General features: G+C 46.9%; 1 protein-coding gene across 1 annotated transcript in view; it reads right to left on the bottom strand.

Moving 5' to 3' along the window:
• The window catches only part of OTOA (otoancorin), an 83,673-nt gene extending 67,385 nt beyond the window's left edge, over positions 1-16,288 (bottom strand). The window contains exons 1-7 of the mRNA XM_047780319.1: positions 16,198-16,288; positions 15,524-15,552; positions 15,401-15,431; positions 15,258-15,285; positions 11,885-11,972; positions 7,642-7,773; positions 3,233-3,468 (exon numbers count right to left, since the gene is read on the bottom strand). Of these exons, the coding sequence (XP_047636275.1) occupies positions 3,233-3,468; positions 7,642-7,773; positions 11,885-11,972; positions 15,258-15,285; positions 15,401-15,431; positions 15,524-15,552; positions 16,198-16,288 (635 nt within the window). The remainder of the gene's footprint in view (positions 1-3,232; positions 3,469-7,641; positions 7,774-11,884; positions 11,973-15,257; positions 15,286-15,400; positions 15,432-15,523; positions 15,553-16,197) is intronic.
• Between the last annotated feature and the right edge of the window lie 11,582 nt (positions 16,289-27,870).

Below are 27,870 nucleotides of genomic sequence, written 5' to 3' on the forward strand. Positions count from 1 at the left end.
GCTGGGTGAGAAGTACACTGGTCACTTTTTTTGGTCTTTTTGCCTTTTCTAGGGCCACTCCCACGGCATATGGAGGTTCCCAGAGTAGGGGTCGAATCAGAGCTGTAGCCACCGGCCTACGCCAGAGCCACAGCCACGCAGGACCCGAGCCGCGTCTTCGACCTACACCATAGCTCATGGCAACGCTGGATCCTTAACCCATGGAGCAAGGGCAGGGATTGAACCCGCAACCTCATGGTTCCTACTCAGATTTGTTAACCACTGCGCCACAATGGGAACTCCTACACTGGTCATTTTTTAAGCTACTGCCACTGGTTTCCCCATGGCCACACCACTCCCATGGCCCAAGTCTTGAACAACCTCCCTGTCCCCATACCCATGAGTCCCACTGGATTCAAATATCACCTGACCTTTCAAGGCACTTGACACTGAGCAGCCTCTGGTTCATCCTTGCTCATTCTGGAAGAATTTCCTCACCTCCACCCACCACCACTGAAAATCAATTCACCAAAGAACCAGCTTGCCAACCTTTTCTAAGCTTAAAGTTGATCCTTGCCCCTCTCTTAGTCATTTCACATGTGACTAGGCAAACTTGCCCTTATATCCGTCTGAACATCTTTTTTCTGTATCTTTTTTATCCTCTCCCGCCTCCTTCTCCTTTTTCTTCCTCTTTCTCCTTCTCTCTCTCTTCTGTCTCTCTCCATCTCTTATTTCTTTTTGGGGGTTGTTGATTTTTTCATAACAGCAGAGTCGGTGAGAAGGACAGGAGAAAGATATAATTCCGAAAAAAATGGTACATGTTTTTTTTTTTTTTTTTTTGCCAGGCTAAGCTACAACAGTGATGCTGAATCCTTAATCCCTAGGCCACTAGGGAACTCTAGGTACATATTTTTTTAAGGGAAAGCTTGCCCATTTGTAAAAATGCTGGCTCTATCATTCCCTGTGCTGAGTTATTCGATCTCTCTGTGCCTCTGTTGCCTCATCTGAAAAATGGGGATGGTATTCATGGCATCGTCCCATGAGGAGAAGGGGATGGCAGGGTGGGGCAGGAAAAGGGCAAAACTGGGGCTCAGGAGACCTGGCTGGAGTTCAGATGACGTGAAGCCCCAGGGGTTCACCTCAGAGATGCCATCCCCTCTTGGGGCCTCAGTTTTTTTTTATCTGCAAAAGAAGAGGTTAGATTTAACAATGGCCATTAGGAAACAGAAGATGGGGGCACACTCCGGACGCCCCACTCATGAACTGAGAATCCGGAGTCAGGCATTGTTATATCTCTATTGTTCTGTTGTCTTTTGCTCCCAAGGCTCATAACCTTTTTCCCAGTTCTTATGCAGGGTCGATATAAAGTTTTTGTGTTGGACGGCTATGAGTGTTGACAGTCACACATCCGTCTTCCCTCTGTCATAATCGAAATTCAGTTTTTCTTGGGGAAATTACATCTCTCAGGCTTTATTTTATTGAAGCACAGTTGATTTACAGTGTGGTGCCAATTTCTGCTATACGGCAAAGTGACTCAGTTCTGTATCTATATATACACCTTCTTTTTTTATACTCTTTTCCATCATGTTCTGTCCCAGGAGACTGGGTATAGTTCCCTGTGCTGTACAGGACGACCTCATTGCTTATTCATTCAAAGTGTAATAGTTTGCATCGACTAACCCCAAACTCCCAGTCTATCCCACTCCTTCCTGCACCGCCTTGGCAAACACAAGTCTGTTCTCTATGTCTGTAAGTCTGTTTCTGCTTTTTTTTTTTTTTTTTTTTTTTTTTTTTTTTTTTTGCTATTTCTTTGGGCCGCTCCCATGGCATATGGAGGTTCCCAGATTAGGGGTCATATCAGAGCTGTAGCCACCAGCCTATGCCAGAGACACAGCAACGCCGGATCGTTAACCCACTGAGCAAGGGCAGGGACCGAACCCGCAACCTCATGGTTCCTAGTCGGATTCGTTAACCACTGCGCCATGACGGGAACTCCTCCTGTTTCTGTTTTATAGACAGGTTCATTTGTGCCATATTTTAGATTTCACCTATAAGTGATATCATATGGCATTTGTCTTTCTCTTTCTGAGTTATTTCACTTAGTATGAGAATCTATAGTTGTATCCATGTTGCTACAAATGGCATTATTTCGTTCTATCCTATGGCTGAGTTGTATTCCATTGTGTATATGTACCATATCTTCTCTATCTATTCAACTACTGATGGACATGTAGGGTGTTGCCATGTCTTGGCTATTGTGAAGAGTGCTGCTATGAACATAACGGTGCACGTATCTTTTTAAATTATAGGTTTTTTGATTTCTTGTTGTGGCTGAGTGGGTTAAGAACCGGACTAGTATCCATGAGGATGGGGGTTCGAACCCTGGCCTTTGCGCAGTGGGTTAAGGATCCTACATTGCCACAAGCTATGGAGTAGGTTACTGATGCAGCTCAGATCTGGTGTTCCTGTGACTGTGGTGTAGGCTGGCAGCTACAGCTCCAATTCCACCCCTACTCTGGGAACCTCATAAGGTGAGTTCTTTAGAAATAGAATAAATAAATAAATAAATGTTTTGTCTGGATATATGGCCAGGAGTGGGATTGCTGGATCATATGGTAGTTCTATTTTTAGTTTTCTGAGGAACCTCCATACTGTTTTCCTAGTGATTATAGATAGCAATTTACCTCCCTACCAACAGTGAGGAGAGTTGCATTTCTCCCACTCTTGACAGGTCATGTTTGGGCAGGACTGGGACCCACATCTAAGCCGATCTGCATACTAGATTCCCATTAGCTACAGTAATTGGCTCAAGAATGGGCACATGACCCAGTCTGGACCAATGAGAATCAGGTCTAGGACTCTGGTTGCAACTGCTGGGAAAGTCCTCTGGACCAGGCACTCACAGGTTCTTTTCTCTCTTTCTTTTTCTTTCTTCCTTCCTTCCTTCCTTCCTTCCTTTCTTTCTTTCTTTTTCTTTTTTTTTTTTTTTTTTGCTTTTTAGGGCCACATCCATGGCATATGGAGGTTCCCAGGCTAGGGATCCAATCAGAGCTACAGCTGCCGGCCTATACCACAGCCACAGCCACGCAGGATCCTAACTGCATCTGCAACCCACACCACAGCTCACGGCAATGCCTGATCCTTAACCCACTGAGTGAGGGCAGGGATTGAACCTGCATCCTCGTGGATACTAGATGGATTCATTTCTGTCGCACCACAGCAGGAACTCGCTTTTTCTTTTTTTTCCACTCACAGGTTCTTGAAGGCATCTTCACGCAGGTCCCGGGGGAGCTTCTCTGTGAGGTCTGGCTGCAGAAAGTGGCCTGAGGACCCTCTCAGCACCCTGCCAAGGATCTCCACACACTCCAGGGGATTCAGCACCTGGAAACACCTCTCCAGCGTGATGAGAAACAGGCTGCGATTCACGCCCGGGCTCTGTAAGGCTTGCTTCCGAATCTCTCCCAAGTCAATAACGACGTCGTCCAGCTCCTAAAGGAATGATAGAACATAGGGTTGCCTTGAGCGCTGCCTCTCCATTTGGAAGCCCTGGGAGGGACCACACTTTGCAGTAATGGTGAAATTCAGGACCACTATGAAATACCATGCTGCTACGTCAAACCTTCCAGAACTTCCCATCACCCACAGAACAAAGTCAAGACCTTCACCGGCTCCATCCACACGAGGCACCTTGTCACTTTCCATGACTGTCACACTCCAGGCCCTTGCCCTCTCTAGCTGGAATCGCCTCCTCTCCTTCTCCCAGCGAAATCCAGCTCATCCTTTGAAGCCACACTCAGCTGTCATTTAAGTGGCGAAATCTTCTCTGACGTCCTTCTACTTTGGTCAAATCAAATCTCCCTCCACTCTGGGCTCCCAGAAGCATCTTTGTGGGGTGGGGGGGCACACCTGCAGCACATGGACGTTCCCAGGCTAGGGGTCGAATCAGAGCTACACCACAGCCACAGCAACACCAGATCTGAGCCATGTCTGTCACTTACACCATAGCTCACGGCAACACCGTATCCTCAGCCCACTGAGACAGGTCAGGGATTGAACATGTGTCCTCGTGGATACTAGCTGGGTTCTTAACTGGCTGAGCCACAACGGGAACTCCCTCAAAAGCATCCTGAACCAAACTTCATGATGCCTTAGAGATGCTGTCTTTCCTCCAAGCCAATGGATCTCAACCTTGGCTGCACATTAAAATCACTGGGGAGGAGGGGGTGATTCCCAGCCCCACCATATAGAGTCTGATTTTCCTGGTCTCTGGCGGAGCCCTGGCAACTGACTGTAGTGTGTGGCTGGGGTGAGCCAGGAAAGTCCTGAGGCCCAAGTCTTGTGTCTAGAGGGGTGTCTGGTACCTAGAAGACATTGAGAAAGAGCCCATTAGGATGAAGAATGAATGAATGAATGAATCCTTTGAACCACAAACCCCAGGAATGCAGACAGGGTTTAGGCACAGTCTGATGGGACGTGACTCTGTCCTTCACCCCCTCCAAAGAGAACAGCCACAATTTACTGAGTATGGACCATACAGTAGCACAGGCACCGTGCCAGGCATGGCAAGAACACACATCACCTCCTACAGGTTAAGCCCCATGGGTCTAAGGGTCAGACATTCCTAGGTTCAAACTCCAGTCTCTCCACTTCTACGTGTGTCTTCTTGAGCAAATCACTTAATTTTTTTACGTCTCAGTTTCTTCCTCTTGAATGAAGATAAAATCAGTGCCTACTTCTTAGATGTATATAAGAACTGAATGAACTAATGAGGAGTTCCCTTTGCGGCTCAGTGGTAACAAGCCCAACTAGTACCCATCAGGGTGCAGGTTCGATCCCTGGCCTCGCTCAGTGGGTTAGGGATCCAGTGTTTCCGTGAGCTGCGGTGTAGGTCACAGATGTGGCTCAGATCCCCAGTTGCCATGGCTGTGATGTAGACCGGCGGCTACGGCTCTAACTCGACACCTAGCCTGGGAAGATCCATATGCCACAGGTACAGACCACCCTAAAAAAAAAAAAAAAATTGAATGAAGTTATGAATGCAGAGTACTGGGTACCCAGGGAACCCTCAGCAAACAAAGGCTATAATTCCTCAATATCACAGGTGCCGGGAACAAAAGAGAGATTAGGCAACCTGCTCAAACCTGCCTGGAGCTGGGATCCGACACAAATACTCTGAGTCCAAGCTCACACCCTAGCCACGACCATGTACTTCCTAACTTCAGTCACTCATGGTAGGGGCCAAAGAGTTCAGTGGCTAAAAGCGTAACTTAGGGTCCTTAGGCAGGGGTTTGCAGATGGTATTGGGCCATCTGTGACTGATTACTAGAAGCCACATCCTCATTTTAACTGCCCTGGAACTGACCCCCAGCATCTCTTTCGGGGAAGGATGTAGGCAACAAGTCAGTGAGGAAGCAGCAGAATATTTGATGTGCTACCACTAGAAATCACACACAGTTTCCTAAGACGCTACCATTGTTGCAAATGTCTAGAATATGGGCTGACACTCAAAACTTCCTCAAAATTAGAGAGGCTATTGGACCTGCCACTAAATCTTGTTACTGTGTTAAAAAAGCTCATCATTTACCAGACCCCAACTTTATGTGTTTCGATACACGTCTTTCAAGAGAATCAGCTTCCTACGTGTTTCCTTTTATAGATTTTAACACAATGCTCTGAGAAGGAGCCCCCGCGCTTCCCCAGATGCCCTGAGGGCTCACAGCTGGAAGTCAAAAGCCCAGGTTCCCACCTCCGATTTGCTTATAACCTGGGGTGACTGACAGCCTCTCCAAGCCCGTTTGTTTCCTCATCTGAATACTGAAATGGTAAAATTCTAATTATCCTTATTTCAGAAGGTCCAGGAGACAATTCAACAGGTCCAGGGTTGTTAAGCCCTTAGAACAGTGTTGGCAAATCTGGGCCACGGTCCATGTGAGTCAGTAAAGTCTTATCGGAACACATCACATCCATTCATTAACCTGCCATCTCCAGCTGCTTTGATGCTACAAGCGACAGAGTTGAGTAGCTGTGACAGAGATTATACAGCTCGCAAAGCCTGAAATATTTACCGCCAGGCCCTGTACAGAAACGGCCCCAGAATAATATCCAATGCATGGCAGGCACTCAATAAACATTAATCAATGTCATTTCCATAAACCACCACCCGCATTTGTGCCATATCTTTGCCCTGCCTTTCCTATTATTTGGTTCACATTTTTATGTTAAGCGGACTCTTTAAAACTTGAATTCATTTCAAAAGAAAACATTACATCTCCACCAAATTCACAGTGTTGATGTATATTTTAATATCATGTTAAAATAAATCTGGGGAGTTCCCGTCGTGGCGCAGTGGTTAACGAATCCAACTCAGAACCATGAGGTTGTGGGTTCGATCTCTGGCCTCGCTCAGTGGGTGAAGGATCTGGCATTGCCGTGAGCTGTGGTGTAGGTTGCAGACACAGCTCAGATCTGGCGTTGCTGTGGCTGTGGTGTGGACCGGCAGCTGTGACTCCAATTTGCTCCCAGCCTGGGAACTTCCATGTGCCACAAGTGCGGCACTAAAAAGACAAAATTAACTAATTAATTATCTGTGATTATTAAAATATTTAAATAGTTCATTTCCCTTTGGAAAACACTCTTCCACAGTAACCTATCTCTCTAAACTTCATCTTTTTTTTTTTTTTTTTTGAGCCACACCTGAGGCATATGAAGGTTCCCAGGCTAGGGCTCCAATCAGAGTCACAGCTGCCAGCCCACACCACAGCCACAGCAACGCCAGATCTGAGCCGCATCTGCGACCTACACCACAGCTCACGGCAATGCTGAGTTCTCAACCCACTGAGCGAGGCCAGGGATCAAACCCACAACCTCATGGTTCCTAGTCGGATTCATTTCTGCTGCACCAGGACAAGAACTCCTAAACTTCATCTTTCTGATTCCCAAGGATTCTCTAAGTCTCAGAGGCCTCGCTTTGCTCTTATGTGACCAATCTCATGTCTTGGAAATCACATTTCTGGCTTTTGTCCTCTAGATCATAAGCTCCTTGAGGCCAGAGACAGTCTTTTATCTCTGAATCCAGTTCCCCCAGGGCATAGTAATCATTCATGGATGTTTATTGAGCAAAACTTATTGGAGCTGTTCAGTATCCTTCATTTCTTAGTATCCATAAGAATATGAATCAGGAGTTTCCGTGGTGGCATCATGGTAATGAACCCGACTAGTAACCATTAGGTTGTGGGTTCAATCCCTGGCCTTGATCAGTGGGTTAAGAATCTGGCGTTGCCGTGAGCTGTGGTGTAGGTCACAGACACAGCTCAGATCTGGCGTTGCTGTGGCTGTGGCATCGGCTGGCAGCTGCAGCTCCAAATCGACCCTTAGCCTGGGAACTTCCATATGCCGAGGGTGCAACCCTAAAAAGACAGAAGGAGGAGGAGGAGACGAAGAAGAAGAAGACGAAGGAGACGACGACAATGAATCATAAGGCTTTTCACTTGAACTTTGGAGAAAGAGGGAAAACCCAGGTCCCAAAACTCCCAGGGAGTTTGCAGAGGGAGGAGGAAGAGATAAAGAAGGGCTCAGGCCTTAGTGCGGCTCAATTCCATTCAGCTGGACAAACACCAACTGGCCTTGGACCCCCCTGCTCCAGGCGTGCCACGAACACCTCACCAAGCGGTCCTTCTTGTCCTCTAAGAGACATCGCATGGCCGTGTGGAACTGCAGAGCATCTGTTCCCCTCAGGTCCTCCAGAAGCTTCTGGGGCTGGTATAGACGCTGCTCCAGGTGGTTTTCCATGGCTGCCTGGAGGCAAGAGTGTTGGGAGAGTCCGTGAAGAAAGGACAAGGTCAGCACCACGGCCAGCAACCCAGCCAAGCCACCCAACTCCCCGCAGAGACCACAGGCTGGCAGCCGGCACCCATCCTTGCTAAGTTTACTCCAAAATTTGTCATGAACTGGAGTTCCCCGTTGTGGCTCAGTATCAAACCCGACTAGTATCTATGAGGACACAGGTTCGATCCCTGGCCTCGTTTGGTGGGTTAAGGATCCTGCGTTGCCGTGAGCTGTGGTGTAGGTCACCGGCTGAGTTGCTGTGACTGTGGCTGCAGCCAGCACCTGCAGCTCCAATTTGACCCCTAGCCTGGGAACCTCCATATGCTGCAGGTGCAGCCCTAAAAATAAAAAAAATAAAAATAAAATTTGCTATGAATTGCCAACATTGAAAATTCAGGGGATTCCAAAAATCCAGATTTTCAACTTCTCTTGGAAAACACAAAGATGTGACAATGCTGGGTACACATCCCCTTCTTTGCAACAATCATCAGGCCTAGGGGCAGCCTTTCACTGTGATTACCTTTCCTGCTTACCCCTCTCCAGGAAGCTCATTTTCCCAAGACCTGCCTGGTCCCTGCAGGTGACCGAGGTTTCAAGTCCAGAGCAGCTGGCCTCTACTCAGAAAGCTTATTATGGAGTTCCCGTCGTGGTACAGTGGTTAACAAATCCAATTAGGAACCATGAGGTTGCGGGTTCGATCCCTGCCCTTGCTCAGTGGATTAAGGATCCAGCGTTGCTATGAGCTGTGGTGAAGGTTGCAGACGCAGCTCGGATCCTGCGTTGCTGTGACTCTGGCGTAGGCCAGTGGCTACAGCTCCGATTCAATCCCTAGCCTGGGAACCTCCATATGCTGCGGGAGCGGCCTAAGAAAAGGCAGAAAGACAAAAAAAAAAAAAAAAAAGAGGACTTCCCGTCGTAGCGCAGTGGTTAATGAATCCGACTAGGAACCATGAGGTTGCGGGTTCGGTCCCTGCCCTTGCTCAGTGGGTTAACGATCCGGCGTTGCCGTGAGCTGTGGTGTAGGTTGCAGACGCGGCTCGGATCCCGCGTTGCTGTGGCTCTGGCGTAGGCCGGTGGCTACAGCTCCGATTCAACCCCTAGCCTGGGAACCTCCATATGCCGCGGGAGCGGCCCAAGAAATAGCAACAACAACAACAACAAAAAAAAAAAAAAAGAAAGAAAGAAAGAAAGAAAGAAAAGAAAGCTTATTACACCCATATGGGCACTGCTCAAACCTCTCTCAATGCCCAAGACCAAACCAGAAGCCAAATTCAGGTACCATGAACTCTCGATGGCATTTCCTCCCAGGTGGGGAGAAGAGGCCAATAGCCTCTCTTGATAGAGATTTCCTCTGCTATATGGGGAATTCTTTTCTAAATCTTCCTTAAGGAGAAGTGCTCTAGAAAGGCAGCATGGCGGGATAGCATAGGCAAAGGTGAGATCTGGAACCAGGCAACCCCTGTGCAAGTCCCCACCTTGCCACTTACTAGCTGTGCAGCTTCAGGCAAGTTTCTTAACTAGGATTGCTAGATAAAATACAGGATGCCCAGTTAAATGTAAATTGTAGATAAACAAAGAATTAATTTTTTAGCATAAGTATATCCCAAATTTTGTGGGGGATATACTTATACTAAAAATGTATTCGTTGTTCATCTGCAAGTCTACTTTAACTGAGATTCCTGTTGGTTGGTTGGTTGGTTTTGTCTTTTTAGGGCCATACCCCCAGCATAGGGAGGTTCCCAAGCTAGGAGTAGAATTGGAGCTACAGCTGTTGGCCTACACCACAGCCACAGCCACGCCGGATCCAAGCCATATCTGAGACTTACACCACAATTCACAACAATGCCGGATCCAGATCCTTAATCCCCTGAGCGGGGCCAGGGATCAAACCCAGGTCCTCATGGGTACTAGTCAGGTTCATTAACCACGGAGCCACAACGGGAACACTGGGACTCCTGTATTTTATTTTGATAAATGGGCAACACTATCTCTGGGCTTCAGTTTTCTCAGCTAAAAGGGAGGGACAATAGTCAAGCTTAGTCTGTCAGGAAGGATTAATCCTAAATCATGAGGAGTAAATGAGAATAAAAAGGGTTCTCAGGGGTGCCTGGCACACAGCAGGGGGTGAATAAGGGCTGGCTGTTATTTCTGTCCTGAATGAGTTGAACAACTGTTTGCCCAATGTCTCTCCCTCTAGAATGAAAGGCCCTCTAGGTCATGATGCGACTGCCCTGTTCTCCAGTCTCCACTGTCTCGAAGGGTGCCTGGCAGAGAAGAGAGGCTGACTAAGTGGTACTGAATGAATAAAAAAATACACAAACGGAGGAGAGGCCGCAGATCTCCTAATTGGCTTAAAACAGACACATTTCATGAAAAACCCCACGGCTAGAGAGAAGGGGGCAGGTAGCCCTTCCCTAGAGATGACACAGACCGTTGAACAAAATGAAGACAATAGATGGCACGAGGCCACCAGCCACCTCTGGTGAGGGGGTATCTTGGTAAATGGCTAACAACCAGGCCTCTGAGTGTCACTCTTATGCGAAGGTTGGTTGACACTTTCATCTTCATTCTAAAGTAAGTGAAAACTGGAGTTCCCGTCATGGCTCAGTGGTTAGCACACCCAACCAGCAACCATGAGGTTGTGGGTTTGATCCCTGGCCTCGCTCAGTGGGTTAAGGATCCGGTGTTGCCATGAGCTGTGGTGTAGGTCACAGACGCAGCTCGGATCCCGCATTGCTGTGGCTGTGGTGTAGGCTGGCGGCTACAGCTCAGGTTGGACTCCTAGCCTGGGAACCTCCATATGCTGCAGGTGTCACCCTAAAAAGCAAAATAAAAATAAAAATAAAGCAAGTGAAAGCTGAAACAGCCAAGACAGCGGTTGGGTCCTCATCCATCAATGTCCTAACTTCACTGACTACTTTGCTGAATCAGATAATAGTCGTTGAGGTCTGAAAGAATAGTCTCTCAATTTTCTGTGCTATTCACAGTGTATGGGCAAAGGCACAACATAGCACCCTGGGCTACCAAGTGTGCTGAAGAGGCATGTGCCAGCCAGTTTGCCACAGTCCCCACCATGCCCTATTGCCCCCTAAAGCATTTGCCGTCTGCGTACATGCTTGTGCTACTGTAGGATAAAGGGGAAGACAAGTGTTTCTTGGAGCCATGATTGAGAGACTGATAATTATACCCCAAGAGCCGCTCTCTTTTAATTCCTTTTGAGAACAGAATCCACAAGTTTTAGCCAGGTACGTGGCCTCTCAGGAAACCCTCTCATCTTACTCCTCTGCAATAAGATGTGACTGCAGACTGTGAGCCAATGCCATGCTCTGGCCACATCCTTAAAGAGAAGCTGTTCAGTCTTCACTTCCTCTTTCCCACCACGCCCTCTCTGGGCTAGAGAATGGATGTGCTATTTCAACCACATGGGCAACAAAGGAAACAAGACAGAAGGAACCCAGTCCCCTTGCTAGCCTTTTGAAGTAAATAGAGCCACCTCTCCTCTCTGGAGCCCCCATCTGGCTCTGGACATGGGCTAGAAATAAATGAAATTGTTTGAGCTTCGGCAGTCTAAGGTCTCTTTGTTACAGCAGCTCAGCCTGTACACTGATACACCATGTCTCCATTAAAAGTGGAAAAATGAGGAGTTCTCATTGTGGCTCAGCAGAAGCAAAACTGATGAATATCCGTGAGGATGCAGGATCAATCCCTGGCCTCGCTCAATGGGTTAAGGATCTGGTGTTGCCGTGAACTGTGGTGTAGGTTGCAGACGTGGCTCGGATCTGGCATGGCTGTAGCTGTGGTGTAGGCCAGTGGCTACAGCTCTGATTCAACCCCTAGCCTGGGAACCTCCATCTGCTATGGGTGCAGCCCTAAAAAGACAAAAAAAGGTGACGGGGGGGGGTGGTGTGTGTGTGACAAAAGAGCTTGTTTCCTGTTTCCAGAACAACTAGATAGAACAGGTCTCTCGGTGTGAGTCTCTCACCAGCTCTCCCCTTGCCCGCTTCTCCAGCTTACCTGGGCCATAAGTTTGCAATCCCTGAGCACTGGGAGGGGAACATAGGGATGGGTCTCAGATACACACCTGCAGGCTGGGGATGGTGAAGGCAACATTCCGCGAATTCAGATAATCCAGGACTCTGTGAGACAGGTCTGCCGTCCACACGTGGGAGCTTCAGTCGGAGACAGACAGGAGAAGGTTGGCACGACAGATTCCCCAGGATGAGTAGTTCCCCTACCTGCTGAAGGCTCAGGGGACCACCGTTTGGGGAGAATAGTGGGAATGGGCCCAGGATGCTAGGAACTGGGTGCTTGGAGGTAGGAGATGTGTTACCTTGACACAGTGTGGGGGACTTTCCAATTCTAAGAATCCTCTGGATACCAATCTCTCAAAGACAATGATGGATTTCAGAGCTGCGTGCTATGTTCTAAGTCCCATAACAATCCACTCAGATTAACTAGAATCCAGGAGTTCCCGTTGTGGCCCAGTGGAAATGAATCCGACTAGGAACCATGAGGTTGCAGGTTTGATCCCTGGTCTTGCTCAGTGGGTTAAGGATCCGGCGTTGCTTGTGAGCTGTGGTCGCAGATGCAGCTTGGACCTGGTGTTGCTGTGGCTGTGGTATAGGCCAGTGGCTACAGCTCCAATTGGACCCCTAGCCTGGGAACCTCCACATGCTGTGGGTGCGGCCCTAGAAAGATAAAAAGAAAAAAAAAAATCCAAACAGACTGATTTAGAAAGTTAACCTGATAATATTAAGTTTAACAAAAAATAGGGAGTCCATGCTGTGGCCCAACGGGTTTAGGACCTGACATTGTCTCTCTAAGGATGCAGGTTCAATCCCTGGCCTCACTCAGTGGGTTAAGGATCTAGTGTTGCCATAAGCTGCAGGTGGCAGTTGCAACCTGTATCTGATGTTGCTGTGGCTATGCCATCGGCCTCAGCTGCAGCTCTGATTCAATCCCTAACCTGGGAACTTCCATGTGCCACAGGTGTGGCCATAAAAATAAAAATAATAAAAATAAAATAGATGTTGTATATACTGTGAAAGGCTTCCATAGTAAAGAAAATAGGCTTAAAATCTGGATTTGAACCCTGGGTCCATTTACTGAATTTTTCTTGTGCCTCTGTTTCCCTTTCTATGAAAAGTAGCTAACAAATGTGAGAATTAAATTTGTCCGCACATGTAAAGTGCTTTGAACAGTACCCAACAAATAGAAAATGCACATTTTCATTCATGACAGCTAAAAAATGGAAACTGGAAATAGCTCAAATGTCCAAGAAGAGATGAAAGATTAAACGGTTGGTATACCTGTTCAATGGATTACCACTCACCAAGAAGAAAAGGAAGGGAGTTCCCATCGTGGCTCAGCGAAAATGAATCTGACTAGCATCCATGAGGATGCAGGTTCGATCCCTGGCCTTGATCAGTGGGTTAAGGATCCGGCATTGCCATGAGCTGTGGTGTAAGTCACAGACACATCTCGCTGTGGCTGTGGTGTAGGGGGGCAGCTACAGCTCCAATTCGACCCCTAGCCTGGGAACCTCCATATGCTGTGGGTGCGGCCCTCAAAAGACAAAACATAAAATAAAAAGGAAGAAGTAGGACTTTTCCTTCCAGCTGTGATGGAGTCATTAGCAGTGGATAAATCTTCTTGCCTTAAATTAGAAGGCCTTTTATAATCCCATTTTTATGATAGATAGACAGACAGACAGATAGATAAAAATTTTAGCCTGGGGAGTTTCCGTTAACTCAACGGGTTAAGAACCCAACATAGGGTCCACGAGGAAGCAGGCTCAATCCCTAGCCTCACTTAGTGGGTTAAGTACTCAGTGTTGCCACAAGCTGTGGTGTAGTTAGCAGATGTGGCTCAGATCCGGTGTTGTTGCTGTGGCTGTGGCATAGACCTGCAGCTGCAGCTCCAATTCGACCCCTAGGCAAAGAACTCCCATGTGCTACAGGTGCTGCTGTAAAAAGAAAAAAATTTTAGCCTGAGAGAACATATCCAAACTACCAACTGGTTACCTAAGGAGAAGCACGTTTATGGGAATCTCTCACTTTAATATAATTGAGTGCTCCCGTCATGGGGCCCCAAGGCTCCTATTTCCCCTTCACAATACTTGTTATGTTATTTTTTTTTTTGCCTTTGTCTATTTAGGGGCACACCCGTGGCATATGGACGTTCCCAGGCTAGGGGTCAAATCGGAGCTGTAGCTGAAGGCCAACACCACAGCCACAGCAACTCGGGAACCTTAACCCAGTGAGCAAGGAAGGCCAGGGATCGAACCCATGTCCTCATGGATACTAGTCATGTTCGTAAACCACTGAGCTACGACGGGACCTCCACTGTTATGTGAGAATTATCTGTTAATATTTGTCTTTCCACAACACTGTCGAGTGCCCTGCCCCACATCCCTGGTATCTAACGCCAGCCTGTATGCAGTATATAAAATTACAGTGAAAGCATCATGTCAGTGAGCCTGGAACCAGGCTGTTGGGTACACACCCCAGTTCTACCACTTCCTGGCTGTGTGACCTTAATTCACCTCCCTGGGCCTCAGTTTCATTATTCTGTCCAATGGTATAATAGGACCGACCTGGGTCGGGGAGGGAGGCTTGTGAGAATTATGTGTGTTTCTAGGCAGAGAAAAGTTAGAACAGTGTCTGCTACAGAGTAAACGTAGCTCAGTAAATGTTAACTGTTGGGCTCGGGCAGAAGGGGCCAATATTTTGTAGAACAAAATTATTTATTTTAAAAGACTTGTGCCTTGGGTGATATTTTCCATAAGAGTACACATGACTCTTTAAAATTAAGAGACTTCCATTAAAGAGTTCCCATGGTGGCTTAGCGGGTTAAGAACCCCATATAGTGTCCGTGAGGATATGGGATCAATCCCTGGCTTCGCTCCGTGGGTTAAGGATCTGGAGTGGCCACAAACTGCAGTGTAGGTTGCAGATGTAGCTCAGATCCTGTATTGCTGTGGCTGTGGTGTAGGCCGGTAGCTGCAGCTCCGATTTGACCCCTAGCCTGGGAACGTCCATATGCCTCAGGTGCAGCCATAAAAAAAATTCAAATAAAATAAAACAACATTTATCTTTTAAAGAGAGAGAGAGACTTCCATTAAGAATTTTTATTAAAGGAGTTCCCCTCATGGCTTGGCAAAAATGAATCTGACTAGCATGCATGAGGATGCAGGTTCGATTCCTGGCCTCACTCCTTGGGTTAAGGATCCGGCGTTGCCGTGAGCTGTGGTGTGGGTCGCAGACACGGCTCAGATCTGGCATTGCTGTGGTTGTGGTGTAGGCCGGCAGCTGTGGCTCCAATTCGACCCCTAGCCTGGGAACCTCCACATGCCACGGGTGAGGTTCTAAAAGACAAAAACAAAAAACAAAAAAAACAAGAATTTTTATTAAAAATCTATTCCATCCCTTCCCCTCCCCATTAGGGTGGGTTACCTTTGAAACTGTATGAGATCCAGCAGTGCTACAATGGAAACAAAATGAAAAGACAACTTAAAAAGGAATCATTCCAGAGAGATTATAGGCCCATTCTGTTTGAAATTCTTAGAAGCAACAAGCGAGGATGGAGGGGACTTTACCATTCAGGTAGCTTCCATCGATTATTTCTTCCTAAAAGGCAAAGCGATCACATCAGGGATAACATCCGAAAGTCGGAGGCTCCAACTAAGGGGACATTGTTTAAAAGAAAACAGCCCACTCACCGCCACTTTTTGCAGCAATGGATGCAAATCTGCAACAAAGCCATTGAACAGGATAAACAGAATTGAATCAGATGACCTTCAAAACCACAAACACAGATTAAGAAAAGAGGGCGCCCTAAAGGTCACTCATGAAGGAAATTTTTAGTGAATTTTAATGATATGTACATCCCTATATGCCAGTGGGAGAAAACCTTGGTTTGAAAAACCCTTTTAGGAGTTCCTGTCGTGGCTCAGTGGTTAGCACATCCGACTAGGAACCACGAGGTTGTGGGTTCGATCCCTGGCCTCGCTCAGTGGGTGAAGGATCCGGTGTTGCCATGAGCTGTGGTGTAGGTTGCAGCCACGGCTTGGATCCCGCATGGCTGGGGCTCTGGTATAGGCCAGCAGCTACAGCTCCGATTAGACCCCTAGCTTGGGAACCTCCATATGCTGAGGGAGCGGCCCAATAAATTGCAAAAAAGACAAAAAAAAAAAAAAAGAAAAACCCTTTTAGAATAATCCTGAAAATTCTACACGTATATATGTACACACACACACACACACACACACACACACACAAGTACCAACATACCCCGAAACACTTTACGGAGTCATGTACCTAAATTGATCTAACCCTACCCCATCCCCTAAGATGTGTGGAAACCAGGACAGATGGTTCCTCCCTTGGGACTTACCCTGCCGGGACTCTGAGGCTCTGTGACTTGCTGCTCCATGGCTCAGAAAAAGGAACAGCAGCAGTCGGTAAGTCTTAGATTCCTGAGACATTCTCCTGGAATTAATTCAAGCACGGAAGTGATTCGGGTTTGATTCAGGCTATATCTTTAAAGATATTTAAGAGCATCCAGAAGACAAAGAGGGAAATAAATAGACCCAGAATCCCTTAAGGGTTTGGGGATTTTTTTCTTTTTTTTAGTTTTTTGTTTGTTTTGTCTTTTCAGGGCCACATCTGTGGCATATGGAGGTTCCCAGGCTAGAGGTCGAATCAGAGCTTCAGCCGCCGGCCTACACCACAGCCACAGGATCCGAGCCACGTCTGCGACATACACCATAGCTCACGGCAATGCTGGATCCTTAACCCACTGAGCGAGGCTAGGGATTGAACCCGAAAACTTATGGTTCCTAGTCGGATTGGTTAACCACTGAGCCATGATGGGAACTCCCTCACCTGCATCCTTTATCATAGCTTTTAAGAAACTGGGAAATGTAAGTAAGTGTTCCCCTGAGTTCTGTGAACGGCTCTAACAAATTAAACAAACCTGAGGAGTGAGCTGTGGGACCCTCTGATCTGCAGTCAAATTGGACCGAAGTTGTGGGGAATGTGGGAACCTGCTCCCCCCGGAGACTGGTATCTTTTTTGTTGTTGTTGTTGTTGTTGTTGTTGTTGTTGTTGCTATTTCTTGGGCCGCTCCCGCGGCATATGGAGGTTCCCAGGCTAGGGGTTGAATCGGAGCTGTAGCCACCGGCCTACGCCAGAGCCACAGCAGCGCGGGATCCGAGCCGCGTCTGCAACCTACACCACAGCTCACGGCAACGCCGGATCGTTAACCCACTGAGCAAGGGCAGGGACCGAACCCGCAACCTCATGGTTCCTAGTTGGATTCTTTAACCACTGCGCCACGACGGGAACTCCTGGTATCTTTTTTTTATTATTATTATTAGTTTGTGGGGGGGGGGGGGGCGTCTTTTTGCCTTTCCTAGGCCCGCTCCCGCAGCATATGGAGGTTCCCAAGCTAGGGGTTGAATCGGAGCTGTAGCCACCGGTCTACACCACAGCCACAGCAACTCGGGATCCCAGCTGCGTCTGCAACCTACACCACAGCTCATGGCAACGCCGGATCCTTCACCCACTGAGCAAGGCCAGGGATCGAACCCACAACCACAGCCTCATGGTTCCTAGTCGGATTCGTGAACCACTGCACCACGACGGGAACTCCAAGACTGGTATCTGAAATAGGTTGAGGAAGGTCTTGTGGGACTGATGAGCCCTTGACCTGTGGGACCTGATGGTAGACCGTGAGGTCCCGCGGGACCTCCGGGTAGCCAATGTCAGAATGGCGTTACACTGCGGGACACTCAGCTGCTGTCACGTCATCACCTGATGTCAGGAAAACCCTCCACACATTTGGTGACCAGGAGCATCCGAAGGGCCATGTTTGTGTTGCGTGTTTCCCGTGAGTAGTAAAGGTGACAGGTTCATGGGAAGAGAACAAAGAGGGAGGTGGAGAACTGGGTTTTGCCCCACTTAGGAGGGAAAATTGAAGGTTATCTCTAAGTGCTCCTGCTCTCTGTCTGGAGTCTCCAGAGCACAGCACAAGAGGCAGCATCCCCACAGAGCCTCTGAGTCTCACTGCATTGCAGAGACAGAGTGGGAGTTTAGAGAAATCGAGGCAGCTAGAATCCACAGGGAAGACAAATTGAAGAGGGGAGAGCTGCATAGAGAGAGAGGAGTTCTGGGGATTTGAAGAAGGGTCCCTTAAGTCTTTGACTGAGTATTGGTCTGTCTATGCCTGTACCTGTAAGAAACCACCAGAGGCTGGAGAAAGAAGCACCAGAAGTAAGCAGAGCAACCCCTGGAGTTCACGCAGGGTGAGAATAACTCCCACCAGCTGGAGTGGAAAACCAACAAATACACAGGGCATCAAGGATCATTCTCAGAGAAGTGTTGCCTAGGCAATAGGCTGGAGAGCCCTCCACTAAAGTCTGCCCCGGCCCTACCCTCAAAAGGCTTAAAAGTCAGCCTTGAAAGAATCAAATTGATTCCAAATACCTAGACTGCATCAGAACAAAACCCAACAATATCAGAGGCGTATCATAAAATCCAATGTAAAATACCAAATGTAAGATAGATGTAAATTAACTGCGTAAAATGCAATGTAAAATACAAAATGTCCAGCATCCAATCAAAAATTGCCAGGCAAAGAGATAGGAAAATAAGGGCAGTTACCACAGAAAAAGCCCAATTCACAGAAGCGGATCCAGAAATGACACAGGAGATCAAATTAGTAGACAGGATGACAGCTATAAATATATTCTGTAAGTTTAAGAAGGTAGAGAAAAATGTAAACATGTTTAACAGAGATATGGAAGATTTTTAAAAGATGCAGACGGAACTTCCAAATTTGAAAAATACCATTTAAAATCTCACCCCCCCAAAGTTAAATACCTAGGAATAAACCTGACCCAGGAAGTGAAAGACATATATGCTGAGAACTATAAAACATTAATCAAGGAAATTAAAGCGGATGCAAAGAAATGGAAAGATATTCCATGCTTCTGTGTTGGAAGAATTAATATCATAAAAATGGACATACTACCCAAAGCAATCTACAGATTCAATGCAATCCCTATCAAATTACCCAGGACATTTTTCACAGAACTAGAATAAACAATCCAAAAATGTATACGGAAGCATAAAAAATCCAGAATTGCCAAAGCAAACCTGAGGAACAAAAACCAAGCAGGAGGCATAACACTCCCAGACTTTAGACAATATTACAAAGCCACAGTCATCAAAACAGTGTGGTACTGGTACCAAAACAGACCTACAGACCAATGGAACAGAATGGAGAACCCGGAAATAAACCCAGACACCTTTGGTCAATTAATCTTCAACAAAGGAGGCAAGAATATAAAATGGGAAAAAGTCTCTTCAGCAAGTGGTGCTGGGAAACCTGAACAGCTGCATGCAAATCAATAAAACTAGAACACACCCTCACACCATGCACAAGAATAAACTCAAAATGGCTTAAAGACTTAAATGTAAGATAAGACACCATCAAACTCCTAGAAGAGAAACACAGGCAAAACATTCTCTGACATCAACCCTACAAATGTTTTCTCAGGTCAGTCTCCCAAAGCAACAGAAATAAAAGCAAAAATAAACCAATGGGACTAATCAAACTGACAAACTTTTGCACAGCAAAGGAAACCATAAAAAAAAAAAACCAAAATGACAACCTACAGAATGGGACAAAGTTTCAAATGATGCAACTGACAAGGGCTTAACCTGCAAAATATATAAACAACTTACACAACTCAACAGCAAAAAACCAACAACCCAACTGAAAAATGGGCAAAAGATCTGAAGAGACATTTCTCCAAAGATATACAGACGGCCAACATGAAAAAATGCTCAATGTCATAAATTATTAGAGAAATATAAATCAAAACTACTCTCAGGTATCACTTCACACCTGTCAGAATGGCCGTCATTAACACGTCAACAAATAACAAAAGCTGGAGAGGGTGTGGAAAAAAGGGAACCCTCCTACACTGTTGGTGGGAATGTAAGTTGGTACAACCACTATGGAAAACAGTGTGGAGGTCCCTCAGAAAACTAAAATGTAAAACTACCAAATGACCCAGCAATCCCACTCTTAGGCATATATCTGGACAAAACTTTCACTGAAAAAGATACATGCACATGTATGTTCGTTGCAGCACTATTCACAATAGCCAAGACATGGAAACAAGCTAAATGTCCATGGACAAACGAATGGATTAAGAAGATGTGGTAAATATACACAATGGAATACTACTCAGCCATAAAAAAAGGAAAAATAATGCCATTTGCAGCAACAGGGATGCAACTAGAGACTCATCCTAAGTGAAGTAAGTCAGAAGGAGAAAGACAAATATCATATGATATCACTTACACCTGGAACCCAATATATGGCACAAATGAACCTTTCCACAGTAAAGAAACTTGGACTTGGGGAACAGACTTGTGATTGCCGAGGGGGTGGGGAGAAAGTGGAATGGACTGGGACCTTGGGGTTAATAGATATAAACTATTGTATTTGGAATGGATAAGCAATGAGCTTCTGCTATACAGCACAGGGAACTATAGTCACTTGTGATGGCGCATGATGAAGGATAATGTGAGAAAAAGAATATATATATATATATATATATATATATATATATATATATATACATGACTTTGCTGTATAGCAGAAATTGAGAGAACACTGTAAGTCAACTATAATAGGAAAAATAAAAATCTTTAAAAAAATTATGGTTCCGGAGTTCCCATTGTGGTGCAGTGGTTAACGAATCCAACTAGGAACCATGAGGTTGCGGGTTCGGTCCCTGCCCTTGCTCAGTGGGTTGATGATCCGGCGTTGGTGTAGGCCGGTGGCTACAGCTCTGATTAGATCCCTAGCCCCGGGAATCTCCATATGCCACGGGAGTGGCCCAAGAAATAGCAAAAAGACAAAAAAAAAAATTATGGTTCCTATCCTGGCCCTGGTTTGTGCAAGAAAAAAAAAATTATGGGACAACTCGGGAAATCTGAACCCTTACTGGACATCTGAAGATTTTAAAGAATTACTGTTAATATTTGTAAATTCGATAACAGAAATGTGATTATATTTTATATTTTTAAAGGAGTATTTATCTTTTAAAGGAAAGATGTTGGGGAGTTCCCCGGCAGCCTAGCGGTTAAGGATTTAGAGTTATCACTGCTGCGGCTCTGGTGCCACCTCTGGCCCAGGAACTGCCACACACCACAGGCGCAACCAAATAAAGAAGGAGGGACGTTGGTTCACCAATTGGCTCCCAAACAGGGAGGGTAAAGAGAGACAGAAGAGGCAGACCACTCCAGATTGGTAGGTGGCAGGTGTAAAAAGCAAGGGGCCTTACTTACAGGCTTTTTTTTTTTTTTTCCTGCTTTTTTGGGCTGCATTGGTGGCATATGGAGGTTCCCAGGCTGGGGGTCGAATCCAAGCTTCAGCTGCCGGCCTCCGCCACAGCCATAGCAATGCCAGATCTGAGCCATGTCTATGACTTACACCGCCACTCACAGCAACAACAGATCCTTAACCCACTGAGCGAGGCCAGGGATCGAACCTGCGTCCTCATGGATATCAGTCAGATTTGTTTCTGCTGCGGCGCAACGAGAACTCCCACAAGGCTTGTCTTGAGCAGCCACAAGATGAGCAGATCTCCACACCCACCTGCCAGAATCTCAAAAGTTTGTGTAGAGCCCTTACTAGGGTTCGATCTTATTATATTCAATCCAAATGTCTTAACCACACTTTACTCTCTCAAGTCTGCGTCCTTGAAAACAGCTCCCACTCTGGGAACAGGTAGAACACACATTCCAAGGACAGGGGAGGGGTGAGGAGACTCTGATTCTCAAGTCCAGCTCGAGGCTCACCTAGCAGCCACGTCCTGTCAATGACCACCTATAAGGGGTTAATAAACTACAACCCACAGGCCAAATTCAAATGTCTGCCTGATTTTGCATGGCTCACGAGGTTTTCACATTTCTAAACAGTTTCAAAAAATCAAACAACAATACTTCCAGACACATGAAAACTTCATGCATGAAATTGAAATGCTGGTGTCCATAAACATAGTTTTATTGGACAACAGCCATTCCGTTCATTTAAGCATCGACTGTGGCTGCTTTCACCCTACAACGACAGAGCCGGGAAGTTGCGACACAGGCTGTGTGACCCACAAAGCCGAAAATATTTACTCTCTGTTCCTTTACTGAAAAAGTTTGCCAAGCCTACTTTTCAGAGCTACGTCCTGGTGTTCCCATTGTGGCTCAGTAGGTTAAGAACCCAACACAGTGTCTGTGTGGATGCGGGTTCCATCCCTGGCCTCGCTCAGTGCGTTAAGGATCCAGCATTGTCACAAGCTGCCGTGCAGATTGCAGAGGCAGCTCGGATCTGGTGTTGCTGTAGCTGTGGCGTAGGCTGGCAAGTGCCGCTCCAATTTGACCCCCAGCCTGGGGACCTCCATATGCCGCAGGTGCAGCTGTAAAAATTAAAAAAAAAAAAAAAAAAAAAAAGGAAAGGAAAAACAAAAGAGACTGTGTGTTTTTCATAAAAAAGGTAGAGAGATAAGGAGGCTGAAAGGAGTGGCCAGAGGGCTGGTCGGAAAACAAGAAAGGATGGGGTCCTGAAGGCCAAGAGCAGAGAGGGGAGACCACCCAAGAGCTGCTCCTGGGTCAAGTCAGATGAAGACTGGGCACGGAACCTTGGTGCACTTGACTCCCAGGCAGGCTTCCACCCAGTCACAGGATGCCACCCTCTTAGGAACTTGAAGGGAACGCCATCGTGCCTGCCATGGTTTCTTGAGATTACTTTATAGGCACCCCAGTATCTTCTCCTTCAGATTTCCCATTGTCTTACTGGTTATACCAAGTGGATTCTTTATTCCCCAAGGGGAGTCTCACAACCAGCTTGGGAAACGGTCACACTCATTTTACTGCCCAGGGCAAAGACATACAAACGTCTGAAACCTCCAGACACCAAAAGCAGAGCATTCTAACAGGTGTTGAGCTGGCCCATCCCTCCCACCCCGCAGGCTGGTGAGTTCAACTCTCACCGTAACTCTCATGGGCTTTAGGGCATTGGGAAACCTTTGGCTTTTTTTCCTCCCTTCCATTTGGTCCGCTGCCCCGGAGTATGAGCCTCATTCACAATTCTCCAGTGTCCCAGACAATGCGGCTTCTTGTGCTTATTGCAACAAGCTCCCTATTAACTCTACAAGGGGTTTACAATTACTGAAACAGATGCCTGCTTTCTGCTGCACATCCCACCGTCATTCCAATGAAACCCCAGACCCATCGCCAGGATGGGATTTGGTTTTAATGAAAAGCCCTTCAGGTCACTCTCTTTCAGTAGCTTGGTAAACAGGTTTAAAAGGATGTTGATTTGAGGGTGGATAGCTTTCTCCACGCGCCGGGCCCCCCCTTCCTCCCAAAAGCCCCTCCTCTCCCTGCAGATGGGCAAAAACCAGGCAGGCAAGGACTGCTTTGAAGGAACGCAAAATGAAAACACCGACAATGACCACACGCCTGAAATGAACATGGCTTCCTGAAAAACTTTGAGCTGTTGGCTGAAGACAGAGACCAGTTGTCTGGTTTCCTGCGACGGAGCAGCTCGGTTTCATAACCCAGAAAGGTGTAGGCAAACCAGGATGCCTTGGTCGCCTGAGAGGGGAGAGCCATTTCGTCTTCTACAAAACTTGCAAAGATGCTGGGAGGGTCCCCCAAGGCTGGGTCAGCCCAGCCCGGACACACGTCACAATTACACGGAGTTTCACTGTCTGCAAAACGGCGCCATTTAAGGTCTGTGTCACGCATACACACTTACGGGTCTACAGAGAGTAAGTTGGAAATTTTCAATCAAACACAAACCAACCAACCAGACCACAAGACCATTTTCATTGCTATGATGTGAAGTGGGGGTAACTTGTCTGGTTTGTAGCATATCTGAACTGGATTTGGATTGGATTTCTTTTTTTCTTTTCTTCTTCTTTTTTTTTTTTTTCTTTTTTCTTCTTAGGGCCATACCTGCAACATATGGAGGCTCCCAGGCTAGGGGCTGGATTGGAGCTGTAGCTGCTGGCCTGCACCACAGCCACAGCCACAGCCACACAGGATCCAAGCTGCGTCTGCAGCCCACATCACAGCTCACGGCAACCCTGGATCCTTAACCCACTGAGCGAGGCCAGGGATCGAACCCACATCCTCATGGTTCCTAGACGGGTTCCTTAACCGCTGAACCACAACGGGAACTCCTGGACTGGATTTCAAACCGTGGTGTTGGAATGGCCCTGCTCACCAGGGTTGGAGGAGTCAAGGGAAGGGGGGGTGCTTCCTGGACTAGAGGCGTGGAGGCCCGAGGGCCGGCCCCACCTCTGCCCTTGATGGTGAGACTCGAGACAGTCATTTCAGTCTCAGAAAAGCCAAAGGGAAGCCTTGCAATTCTGTGATAAAAGGACGGCCAGGGAGACGCTGGTCTCACCGAGCATCTTCCATCTGCCGAATCATCTACTCACTCCACAAGCCCTGAAGGTTTGCTTAGTCTCACAGGTGAGTTCAGTGGCCACTCAGCCATCACAGAGCAAGCAGATGACAGAGAAGGGACTCAACACATGGCTGCCTGACTCCCTAGCAATCATAGTCGTAGCAACCATTGAATGAGAACAAAGCACACTCTACACACATCGCCTCGCTTAGTCACTGCAGGATCTCTGAGGCAAATATCACCATCATTTCTATCTCACAGATGAAGGAACGGGACCTAAAAGTCAATTGATGAGCCTAAGGTCACACAGCCTGTAGGTGGCAAGACCGTATCCCACCCCCCAAGTTAAAGACTCCACACACCTACTACCTCTCCTCTCCAGGACTGAACCTGGAACTCCAGCTGGCCGGTGCTCCCTCGGGGATAGACACCCCAGTTTTCAACCACCCATTACTAGCTGTGTGCTCTTGAGCAAATTCCTTGACCTCTCTGGGCTTGCATTCCCTCCTCCGTACCATGGAGATGGGAATAGTACCTCCTTCACAAAAACTCTGTAAACATTTGTTTTTCCCCCTTTTTAAGGGCCACACCCGTGACATATGAAGTTTCCCAGCTAGGGGCCAGCCTGTGCCACAGCCACAGTAACGCAGGGTCCAAGCCCCATCCGCGGGCAGCTTGCAGCAATGCCGGATCCTTAACCCACTGAGCGAGGCCAGGGATTGAACCCACATCCTCGTGGATGCCTCCAGACCCTCTGAGCCACAACAGGAACTCCTACTGTGTAAACATTTTTAAAGTTCATCAGTGTATCCATTCAATGCAGAGTCTACCTGGATATTCTCATTTCTTGCTCAGAACAGCTATGAGATAAACCATGTAAAAAAAAGCAAAGAACTTTCCTTATATGTAAAATAATGTTAAAAAGGAGCCTAACACTGACACATACACTCAATGAATAGCAGCTATTATATTACGATGCTACTGTTGTTACCGCTGTTATAACTATGAAGTTGTTATCATTGCTGTTCTTATTACTATGGTTAAGTGGGATGGGATCCCTTTCTTGGAAATTTCCTCCCTTCCCCTCCCATGGGTGCCCCAGGCCCACGAGCCCTTAAAGTCGCTGTATTTATCCTTTGTCCCCTCGCCTTTCTCTCTCTGTCACCTGCTGCCTCACGCACCCCTGTGCCCCTTCCTTGAGGAAGCTCCGCGGGAAGACCCTGTGGCCTCCGCGCGACCCCAGCGCCCTGAGCTGCGTCTGTCCCCCCCGCCCCGCGATCCTGGCGCCCGGCCCCGCGGAACCCTCCCCCGCAGCCCGAGCCTCACCTGCCGCTCCCGGCTCGGCTGCTCTGCGTCCAGCGGGCTGTTGGTGGGAACCGCGCCCACCTCCCTGCGGCGGCCGGAGTGGAAACGCCAGCCCTAGCGCAGCGCTGGTCACACTCCCCAAGAATGCAAGATGCGGACAAACAAACGCGCTCTCCGTCGCCGCTCTCCGAGACTGCAGCAAAGAAAAAGCCTGAAGGGCTTTCCAAACACATCCACCAATTGCCATGTAGGGACTTGATTTGGATCTGAATTCAAACCATTTAAAAAATGATAGGACAGCTGGAGCAATGTGGCCGCTGGATGCTGAGCGGTTAGGGGTTGCTTTGTTTTAGGTGTGTAATTGCAGTGTGGCTCTTTTTTAAGAGTCCTTATCTTTGGCAGATATGTATTTACAAACCTGAAATATGATGGCTGGGGTTTGTTTGGAAATAATGGGGACCAAGGAGTGGCAGGAATCTGGGTGAAACAAGACTGGTCATGTATTGATACTAGCTGCAGCCTGAGCAGGGGTCATTATTATTTATTTTCTTCTTTTTCATGTGCTTGGAATTTTCCATAATAAAACATGTTTGTCTTTTAAAATAATAAAAAGCGGAGTTCCTGTCATGGCTCAGTGGTTAACAAATCCGTCGCTCAGTGGGTTAAGGATCCAGCGTTGCCGTGAGCTGTGATGTAGGTCCCAGACTCGGCTGGGATTCAGCGTGGCTGTGGCTGTGGTGTAGGCCGGCGGCTACAGATCCGGTTGGAACCCTAGCCTGGGAACCTCCATATGCTGTAGGTGCGGCCCTGGATAAGACAAAAATAAAAAAATAATAAGAAGTGTAAAGATATTCAGACCCTTCAGTCAGTAAATGTGACCAAATTTACATAAAAGAAAAAATAAATCCTCAGAAGTAAATGTTTGTGCAACAAAATATTTACTTCAGGAGTTCCCATGGTGGCACAGCAGAAACAAATCCGACTAGGAACCAGGAGGTTGCAGGTTTGATCCCTGGCCTTGCTCAGTGGGTTCAGGATCTGGCGTTGCCGTGGTGCAGGTTGCAGATGCAGCTTGGATCCCACGTTGCTGTAGCTGTGGTGTAGGCTGGCAGCTAAGGCTCTGATTCGACCCCTAGCCTGGGAACCTCCATATGCCACAGGTGTGGACCCTAAAATAGAGAGAAAAAAAAATTTACTTCAGCAGCATTACCTATAAATACCAAAAAAAATAAAAATAAAAAAGAGGGGGGAGGGTAGGCAAAGACCCAGCTGGTGTTCCCCATTAAAAAATGGTTACATCAACTATACTCCAACTTTGTGGGTTATATACAGCTATTTAAATGGGCCTTAACAAAGACTGTATAATAGTAGAAACACAAGGAAATAATTTGATACCCAAAAGAGCCACATATGAAGTAATATATGTATATATACTTGTATTAAAACAGAAATACATTGAAGTGTTAGGTTTGTATGGTGGGAGTATACATAACTGCTTTATGTCTTTCCTAATGAAAATATCATTGTGAATTCTAGAGCTATACTTGCAATCCTTTATATTTAATGAAATACATCAATACCAGAAAAACTTTTAATAACTGAAATGTCTAATGCTGACATTATTTTGTCAGTGGCAAAATTAGTCATTCTCTTCAGAAATGGCCAACTGTACTGTTGCTTATCGGATGGTTATTAATATCATATTTATGTTATTTATTAGCAGTTATAATAGTTAGCAGCATCCTCAAAAAAACATCCTTTTATCCCCAGGCTCTTGGTTTAATCCTTTAAAAAAGGAGCTTACTCTCAAGCACTAAATAATGGGAAATGTCTTCCACCCTTTGCCAATTTTTGATTTAGAAAATAGTTGTCGGAGTTCCCGTCGTGGCTCAGAGGAAACGAATCTGACTAGCATCCATGAGGACACAGGTTCGATCCCTGGCCTTGATCAGTGGGTTAAGGATCTGGCGTTGCCTTGAGCTGTGCGCAGGTCACAGACAAGGCTCGGATCCCATGTTGCTGTGGCTGTGGCGTAGGCCAGCGGCTACAGTTCCAAATCGACCCTTAGCCTCGGAACCTCCATATGCCGTGGAGGCGGCCCTGAAAAGACGAAAGAAAGAAAGAAGGAAGGAAGGAAGGAAGGAAGGAAGGAAGGAAAGAAAGAAAGAAAGAAAGAAAGAAAGAAAGAAAGAAAGAAAGAAAGAAAGAAAGAAAGAAAGAAAGAAAGAAAGAGAAAATAGGTATCTATGCATTTCACATGATTCTTCTTGGAAG

Source organism: Phacochoerus africanus, chromosome 5 (assembly GCF_016906955.1).
Source record: "Phacochoerus africanus isolate WHEZ1 chromosome 5, ROS_Pafr_v1, whole genome shotgun sequence".
NCBI classification, from domain to species: domain Eukaryota; kingdom Metazoa; phylum Chordata; class Mammalia; order Artiodactyla; family Suidae; genus Phacochoerus; species Phacochoerus africanus.